This window comes from Opisthocomus hoazin, chromosome 14, assembly GCF_030867145.1.
Source record: "Opisthocomus hoazin isolate bOpiHoa1 chromosome 14, bOpiHoa1.hap1, whole genome shotgun sequence".
Lineage (NCBI taxonomy): Eukaryota > Metazoa > Chordata > Aves > Opisthocomiformes > Opisthocomidae > Opisthocomus > Opisthocomus hoazin.
Window position 1 is genome coordinate 10,924,348 of NC_134427.1, and position 9,174 is coordinate 10,933,521.

At 59.1% G+C, this 9,174-nt stretch overlaps 1 protein-coding gene across 1 annotated transcript; it reads left to right on the forward strand.

Annotated features, from left to right (window-relative positions):
* The first annotated feature begins 248 nt into the window (after positions 1–248).
* On the forward strand, positions 249–9,174 carry GDPD2 (glycerophosphodiester phosphodiesterase domain containing 2). Its single transcript, XM_075435617.1, has 15 exons — positions 249–359; positions 1,535–1,638; positions 1,713–1,806; positions 2,058–2,117; positions 2,922–3,020; positions 3,390–3,483; positions 3,918–4,063; positions 4,863–4,945; positions 5,501–5,651; positions 6,225–6,440; positions 7,300–7,451; positions 7,819–7,966; positions 8,267–8,349; positions 8,793–8,821; positions 9,096–9,174. Exons 1-15 carry the CDS (start codon positions 249–251, stop codon positions 9,146–9,148), a joined length of 1,623 nt encoding a protein of 540 aa, XP_075291732.1. The 3' UTR covers positions 9,149–9,174.

A 9,174-nucleotide genomic window follows, 5' to 3' on the forward strand; every position in this document is an offset into this window, starting at 1 on the left:
GAACAGGTTGGGCTGCACCCTGTGCTTCCACTTTCCCCGGCACCACGCCTCGCCTGGGGACACGGCCAGCAGCCCCGCTATGTCCCAGGGCTCTGGGGCAGCCGCTCGCCAGAGTGCCTGGACCCAGGGTGCTGCAGTGCCCCATCTCCACGGGACGAGGTGCAGTGTGTGTCAGGAAGTCTGTGCCAGCACGCTGTGCTCATCCCCCCGCAGGACACGTGGCCTTTGGTCTGGGACAGCCCGGCGCTATGGCAGACCCCCCTGGCTGCTGCCGCCCCTGTGCCACCTGCCTGCTCTGCCTCTACAGCTGCCGGTGGATCACCGCCAAGAAGAGGAGGAAGGGCCCAGGAACCACCAAGGTGATACCACGGGTGATGCTGAGCTGGGGCTGGCCAGCCCCTGCGTGGGAGGCTCAGAGTGGTGGCTGGGGTGGGGAGGGGCTCCGGCTGGGGGGGCTTAGCCCAGACATGGGGCTGCTGACCCCTTGCCACTGGTCCTGCTCCCCAGGGCTGAGCCCCAAGAGAGCTGGGGTGCTACCTGGCACCCTCTCTGTCCAGGGACTGCCCTAGCCTGGCGCAGTGAGAAGGTGAGTTGTCTGTTACCGCTGAGTGACAGGAAGGGCAGAGCAGCACGCTGGCAGCAGTGGGACTGAGCCGTGGCCGTCCCCTGCCCAGCCGAGCGTGCGCCTGCGGCAGGGCTCACGTGTGCCTGGAGCAGAGCGCCGTGCTCCCCGAGGGCTGAGCGTGGCAGGCAGGTCCCGGGGTGCCAAGTGCCTGGCAAGGCACGTGAGAGGCACAGCTCCTGGGCTGGGCGCGGCCCCTGCCGATGGGGTGCTGGAAGGGGGTGTCCCTGGCAATTTGTAACCTGGGAGGGGTGAGGCCCTGGGATTCTCTGAGGTCTCCAGCTCCCATGGGAGTGGCTGCTCCGCTGCTTGTCCCGTCTTGCCTGGAATGTGCGAGTTGGTCTGGGCTGCCAGGTGTCCCGCTCAGCACCAGTGGCACCCCTCACATCCCCTTGTATGCGGGGCTGGGGGCTGGAGACCCTGAAGCTGGACCTGGCTTCAGCTGGGCAGGCAGGAGCAGTCTGCAAGCTCACCGCTGCAATGGCAGCTCTGGGGTGCAGCAGCCCTCTCCACCCAGCCCACAGATCGCCCAGCTAGAAGGGAACAGGACCTGGCTCCCTGCCCCTTCCTGTGTCCAAAGTCCCAGCCTGCTCCCGGGGGCTGCTACATGGGAAAGGAGGCAATCCTGCCACAGGGGCTGTCCTCCCCAGCCTGGCATAGGCAGCTTTTTTAGCTTGTTGTAGGAGATGCTGCTCCATCTTCCTGTAGCATAGGTCCGGCCAAAAGACCTCTCCTGGGGAGCTCTGTTCCCTCTCTGTGGGGCAGCTCAGTGCCCAGACCCATGAGGCCAGTGCCTGCTGTGACCATCTGTGCACCCTGCCGCAGGCTGAGTGCTCCCCAGGGGTCTCACCAACCTGACCAGGGGCTAGGTGCTCTGCAGGAGTGTGCATAGCTGTCATCTCTGGCTTTCAGTGTGACTGCAGCTGGTTCCTTTTCCTCTTCTGCGTCTTCCTCTTCACACTGGTGTGGCTCTACTTTGCCATCATCATCCTCAATGATTTCCACAACTTCAATGAGTGAGTAGGATCCCATGTCCAGCGTTGCTCCTGGTGTCCCCCCCTGCCCCTCTGACCATCCCTTTTGCTGGCAGGTTCATCTTCAAGCACAGGAAGTTGTGGCTGGACTGGTCCCTGGTCCTGCTCATAGCTACGGCCGTGCTGATCACCTACTCGGCTGTGCTGCTGGTGAGCCTTGCTGATCCTGCCTGGGCTAGTGGGGGTACGGAGCTGTGCTGAGCACAGGCTGGCTGCCATGCCCTGAGTAGAGGCAGGTGGAGCCCGCAGCGTCCGGCCCGCTGGAGCTGCGTCAGCCTGAGCATGACCAGAGACCCTGCCTGTGTTAGGGGGCCAGAGCTCCTGTGGCTGAGTCCTGTGCCCTGAGAGTGCTGAGGTGTGGGGTGCAGCCCAGCTCTGATATCTCCTTGTCCTTCTCACAGGTCCTTGCTTTGTGCTTGCAGCTCTGCGGCCAGCCCTTGAAGCTACACTGGCTGCACAAGGTGAGAGGCTCGGGGTGCAGGGGGCAACAAAGCTGGTGAAGGGTCTAGAGAACAAGTCTTATGAGGACCAACTGAGGGAACTGGGGTCGTTTAGTCTGGAGAAGAGGAGGCTGAGGGGAGATCTTACCACTTTCTACAACTACCTGAAAGGAGGTTGTAGTGAGGCGGGTGTTGGTCTCTTCTCCCAAGTAACTAGAGACAGGACAAGAGGCAATGGCCTCAAGTTGCGCCGGGGGAGGTTTAGATTGGATAGTAGGAAATATTTCTTTGCTGAAAGAGCGATCAGGCATTGGAACAGGCTGCCCAGGGAAGTGGTGGAGTCGCCATCCCTGGAGGTGTTCAAAAAACATGTAGATGTGGCACCTGGGGACATGGTTTAGCAGGCATGGGGGTGTTGGGTTGACAATTGAACTTGATGATCTCGGAGGTCTTTTCCAACCTTAATGGTTCTATGATTCTATGGTGCCTGCCCTGGCTGCCCTTGCACCTTGGGAAGCTGTGACCAGCCTACTGGGTCTGCGTATGGCTGCTGTGACCCCACTGACTGGCTGTGTGTCCCCGCTGAGCTGGGCTGCAGCTGTTTGTCCCGCAGCCGCGCACCTCTGGGATGGGAATATTGCCCTTGCTCAAAGCATGGGGTACAGAGCTCAGCTGCAAACCCAGCTGGGGGAAGTGGGGTCTCGGGACTTGCAGGGGCTCGGGAGGAAGGGGTGAGAAGGACTCTGCCTGCCCTGGCAGGGCAGAGCCCAGCTGGCCTGCAGGATGCTCTGTGCTCCCCTAACTGCCCTGTGCCCTGCCCCGCAGACCTTGCTGATCTTAACTGCCCTGGTGGTGGCTGCAGCCTTCACAGGGCTGGGAATAAAGTGGGCAGAGGAGTGGAGAAGCGCGCTTATCTCCCTGCAGGTGAGTCACCTCGATACCAGAGACTCCCCCGCTGTACCTGGCCTGTGGGGACGAGCTGAAGGGTGGTGACTGGAACCCCGGGCATGGCTGTGTGCCGTGGGGGTTAACTCCCTGCCTTTGACTTCTGCTGCCTGGTCAGTCGAGGTGCTCCCCCTGCTCTTGCAGTCCTGCCTGGAGCGGCTGGAGTCAGGGTGATGAATGGTGGCTGGACCAGAAAGGGGAGTCTGTTCAGTCCCCCCAGGAGCCTGTCCTTTCCTCCCTGGTGCTGTGGCTCTTCCAGCAGTGCTGGCTGCAGTGGCAGATCCCTGGCATTGGAGCACATGGATTTTGGGGACGGGGGCTGCTGACACCCTGCCTTTGGCTCCCCAGGCAACAGGTCCCTTCCTGCACATTGGAATCGTGGGGGGAATGACGCTCCTTGCCTGGCCCCTGGCCAGCTTCATCTACCGCACCCGCAGCGCAGGTAATCCTCCTCCAAGGTCTCCACCTCGCCCCTCGGCTGTTGCCCTACTTCCTACCACCCAGCCGAGTGGCACCAGAGTGGTGCACAGAGAGCATTGGTACAGTGGGAATAAGTCCCCAGGACTCAGTCTGGTAGTAACATCTGCTCTTGGTTGCTGCTTCTCATGCCAAGCCCTTGGTGCATCTTCAGCCCTTGCTGCTTTGCAGCTGAAGGAGGGCTATAAGTGGCAGACTGAGTCCTGCAGAAGTGCTGGGTTGGTGTGTGAGGACAGGTAGTGAGCCAAGAATAAATCTGCAGTGTTCCTGAGGCTGGGGATGCAATGCCTGACCTAGGGCAACCATCACGTAATGCCAAGTGAAGCAGCCTTGGCTTATTCCTAACAGCCTGCAAAACACTTCCTTTGTACCTCATCCCTTTGTCTTCTCTGTCTGCAGGTCTTAAGGTGTTTCTCCTGCTTGTGTACTGTGCGGTGATGATTGCACTGTATCTGGCTCCCCTGGGAATCACCTCCCCTTGCATCATGGAGGAGAACCAGCTGCCCCCCAAGCCAGCCCTGGTTGGCCACCGAGGAGCCCCCATGGTGAGTGGCCAGCTCTGGTAGTGTCTTGGCACAACTGTGGTCTGCTGAACCCAGCTGTGAGACGACACAGTGGTCAGGGTGGATGGGGCAGGCTGCTCTGCAGGTGAAAGCCAGGCTGTGCCTGGCCATGGGCACCGGCATCAGACCCGTGCTGCTGCAGGCATGGACGAGCTCTGGCCAGCCCAGTAGAGAGGGGTCCCCACACCAGCCAGGACAGCACAGGGCTGGAGAATGGGTGAGCACAGGATGAGGAGGGTGGGCACAGCAGCCACCAGGCAAAGCTGCTTGCAGAGTGCTGCTGGGCCAGGAGCAGGTAACTCTGCAGGAGACGAGATGGCCTCAAGTTGCATCAGGGGAGGTTTAGATTGGATATTAGGAAAAATTTCTTTACTGAAAGAGTGGTCAGGCATTGGAAAAAGCTGCTCAGGGAAGTGGTGGAGTCACCATCCCTGGAGGTGTTCAAAAAACGTGTAGATGTGGCACTTGGGGACATGGTTTAGCAGGCGTGGGGGTGTTGAGTTGACGGTTGAACTTGGTGATCTCAGAGGTCTCTTCCAACCTTAATGATTCTATGATTCTAAAGCCTGGCTGTGTCGTGTGGGCTGGGAAGCAGGGACTAGGCAGGCTCCAGCTGTCTACACCAGCCCTTTTCCATCCCCCACCCTACTGGGGTCTCCCCAGTCTCATTGTGGCTGCCCCAGAGCCCAGGCAAGCTGCTGGGTGCAGCCAGGCAGGGTGAGTGCCTGCCTCCTGCCCCTTCCTGCCTGTGTCCTCTGCACTAACACTGTTCCTTTTCCAGCTGGCCCCCGAAAACACGCTCATGTCACTGCACAAGGCGGTGGACTGTGATGTGCAAGTCTTTGAGACAGACGTCATGGTGAGGTAAAGGGAAAAGGGACAGCAGGGACTGGAAGGGAGGAAGGGGCCTGTGTATCCTGGGATGTCACCTCCCGCATGGGGCATGCTGGAACACACCTGGAACACTGATATAGCCTGCATTTAGAGGCAGCCCTGTTCAAAGGGCTCTGCCATTCCCACCTTCCTAGTATGGGACTGGCTCCAGCTTGGTGTCCCAATGCTGTGGGAGAGGTACTGGGTTTCTGTCCTCCCCACGCAGGTTACCTTCCAGGCCATTAGGAGGGAGGCACCATCAGGGGAGGGGCACTGCCTGGAAAACAGACCCTGGCTCTAGTTCATCTCATGCAATCCTGCTACAGGGACAGCTGCTGCAGTAAGCAAAGAACTGCTTGGTTCCTGGCTTGGTCTCTAGGTGCTCTGTGCTTTCCAGACACTCACTTTTTTGTGTAGAGGACCACAAGTAGGCAGAAAGGTGGGGGCTACCCTAGCAGTGTGGCTGGGAGGGGACAGAAATGCTGGGGCATGAACAGAGGACAAACAGTTTGCAACACAGAGCTTCCCTCTCTGTTCCTTTGCCAGTGCTGATGGGGTCCCATTCCTCATGCATGACGAGGAACTCACCAGGACAACCAACGTGCAGGCTGTGTTCCCCAAGAGGGCTGCCCTGAACAGCACCACCTTCAACTGGACAGACCTCCAGCAGCTGGATGCTGGCAGCTGGTTCCTGGAGGTCATGATGCCCCTGGGGTGGCTGGTCAGGGATGGGTACATTTGTGGGTGAAGCATGAGCCCTGCTCTCTGCAGCGCTAGTCCTGGCAGACGCCTAGACAGGGCGCAGAAGCACTTCCACTGTCCTGGTTTTGGTTAAAACAGAACCAGGACATCCATGCTTGCACAAATCCTGTTGGGTACGGTTACACCCCAAGCTGGGGTTTGTTCTGACTCCTCAGGTTAGTCACGGAGGAGGCTGGTTTGAGGGGAGATGTCTCATGCATTTTCTCTGAGCTGCACAGCCTGCCTGGGCTTGGAGGGAGCTGTGGCAAGGCTCTTCCCAAAATGTGACTAATCAATTGCTGAGCTGCTCCAGATGCCCACAGGTGCTGGGGCTGCTTCAACTCTGCTGTTAGTGGGGAGAAGGGTAGAGGTGCCCCGTGGATATACAGCGGAAGGATCCCTGTCTGCACTGGAGAGCATGTGGAGAGGCCAGCGTAGGAAACTGAGAGCCAGAGATGGGCACCAGTTTAGGAGGTGGAAGATTACAGGGGGTCTGCCTCTGGTGACTAACTCTCTCTCACCTTTGCAGCGGAGGCCATTTCCCAGTATGCAGAGTCTTTCTGATAGCGATCGCGACCAGGCGACTAAGCAGAAGATCCCATCCTTGGAACAGGCGCTAGAGGCAGCCAAGCAAAGCAATATCTCCATCATGTTCGACCTCCGGCCTGAGAACCACAGTGACTACCAGAGCTTCGTCAATGCCACCCTGGGAGTGATCTTACAGTCAGGCATCCCACTACAGCAGGTGAGCTGGCCACCACCCCACCACTGCCAGGCCCTGCTGTCACACCCCTGCCATGGCGAGGCGCCCCGTTAGCCCCACTGAGCATTCCTGCCACCCCATAGCCACATCCCCTTATGTGATCCCTGCTGGGGAACCCTGTCCAGGTATGGGGTTCTCTAGCTGGGAGAAGCTGCCAATAATTAGGGGTTAATGCCTACAGCTTCAGACTCCTCCAAATACTCTGGTTCCCCAGCACTGGCCACCCTGGTGGGTAAACAGTGACTCAGCCTAGGGAGGGGACCAGCAGTGCTAGCAAGAGCAGGAAAACAACGCTCAGGCTTCCACCTCCCCGTGCTGCGCCACACCTCTCCCTCCAGCTCTTGGATTCCTGCTGCAACCTCCTGTGTTGCCTTTGCACTCCATCCAACCTCTGCAGCACGTGCTGTCCTGAGGCAATGAATTAGCCCCCCAGATTGCTTTCCTTGCTTGGCTTTTTGGGAACGCAGAGCAGGACAGGACACAGCAAAGACTCGTACTGAAGTGCTGATCCAAGGTACATTCTTGCTGCAGAGTTGGGGCCAAAAGGATGCACCGCTTGATCTGTTCAGGGACCCAGAAAGGACGTAACTGCTGCAGCTTGCTTAGGCTGGAACTGCTTTCTCCCCTCAGTGGGGTCTGTCGTGCTTACTTCTTGTCTGGGACAAGCTCTTAGGAGACTGTCCTGGCAAAGATCCTCATGGAGGGAGCTGAGCATGGAGAGAGGGGCAGGAAACAGCTGTCTGAGCAGACTATGTGTGCCTGGACCTGCAAGGAAATACCAGAAGAGAGCAAGCTTTCTGGAGCATCTCTCCTCTGCACATGCTCTCTGGCTCTTGCCTAGGTCCTCTGGCTGCCGGATGGGTTCAGGGAACAGGTCAAACAGCAAGCCCCAGGCCTTCAGCAAGTTTATGGCCGGAAGAGACTCCAGAATGAGAAGGAGCCACTGCTGCGTGTCAATCTGCCCTACCAGGACATGAGCTCCGAGGAGATCAGGTGTGACCCCTGAGCCCAGGAGCCTGGGAGCTGTGGAGCCTGGGCACTGTCCCTGCTCTGTCCCAGGGGCCAGCAGAGGCGAAGGCCAGCTGAGGCTGAGTGCTGGTGCACTGCTGGGAAGGGCAAGGTGCGCGCTACAGCCTTGCAGACAAGCATGCCTTATCAGGCAGGGCTGGTGCAGGGGATGGAGCTGGCTGCGGTCCTCTGCCTTGCCAGCAAATCTGCCCCGGGTCTGGCTCTCCAGACAGTTGCTCCATGTGGCTGCAAATGCTGGCTCACATCCCAGATGTACAGTCCTCTCTGGCTGTACGCTGAGTGTGCCGGCACCCCTCTGTCTGCTGCTCAGACCACGGCTGTCCCTATGCAGGCAGTACCGCCAGGACAACATCTCTGTCAACTTGTACGTGGTGAACCAGCCCTGGCTCTTCTCCGTGCTGTGGTGCTCTGGGGTGAGCTCCGTCACCACCAACGCCTGCCAGGTGCTGAAGGAGATGAAACACCCCATCTGGCTGCTCGTAAGTGGCCCCTCCATCCTTCACCCTGCCCCACAGCCCTGTGCCAGCTGCCTGCAGGGTGGCTTTTGCTCAGTGCTGTGCTGGCATGGGAACGTGTGACCCTGCGGAAGGTCCTGTGCAGCCTGCTGTAGGTGACCCTGCTTCGGCAGGAGGGTTGGACTAGATGACCAACAGAGGTCCCTTCCAACCCCGACCATTCTGTGATTCTGTGATTCTGTGACTGCTGGCACAGCAGGCTGGGCTGTGCCGCCGGCACACCACCCCTGGCCGGTGTTCATGGCCTGTCTTGTTGCCTTGCAGCCCAGCAGCACGTACCTCATGATCTGGATTGTTGTAGACTGTGCTTCCTTCCTTGCCATCCTCTGGGCCTTCCTCTTGCTGAAGTACGTTTGATTCCTTCCCCCTCCTGGGGCAGTTCTGTTGGGGGAGGCTGTAGTGTGCCCTGGGTGGCTGGTATGTACCCAAACCCGGGCATATCTGCTGCCACCCTGCTGACACCCTGGGGAGTCCTCTCCTGTCTGGCTGAGACAGAAGTACACGGAGGCAGCTTTTATCACCAGGCTGCAGCTAAAAATCTGGTCAGACCCTTCCTCAAGCTGCTGGATATCTTAGTTCACACTTGTTAGCTCGCTCTGCACCCCAGGATTTGGTGGGATGAAGCTGGGGAACCTTGGCCCTGTTCCTTTACCAGTGCTGCAGGCATCGAGATCAGATCCCTGTGGGACTGTGTGTGCTGTGGGGCCCCACCGTCTCCGGCTGGGAGCTTGGGGGAGGGAAGGGGGAGGCCAGACTTACATGCTAACATCGATCCCATTCCAACTCCTAGGAGATGCTCCCAGAGAAGGCAGCCAGCAGGTAAGTGTGCAGCGGTGTGAGCTCCCCTCCCTTGGAGCCAGGCTGTGCCTGCGGGACTCTCCCTGGCAGGCAGGCAGCCGAGCATGACGGAGCGGTTTAGGATGGCCAGGAGAGGGAAGGGAATCCCAGCCCAGGGAGTTCCTGTCCTTGTGGGACAGCGCTGGGGAATCCCACACTCCCCAGGTCTCCTCAAACCTGCTTTTCAGGCTGCTCCACCTGTCACTGCAGGGTGGTGGCTGCTGGCGACGACTGATTTTTCTCTCTGTCTCCCCAGAGTCCGAGACGGATGTGCTGCTTACAAAGATCAACAGCCTGATGCAAGAGTGACCCCCCAGCCTGCATCAGCCATGGGA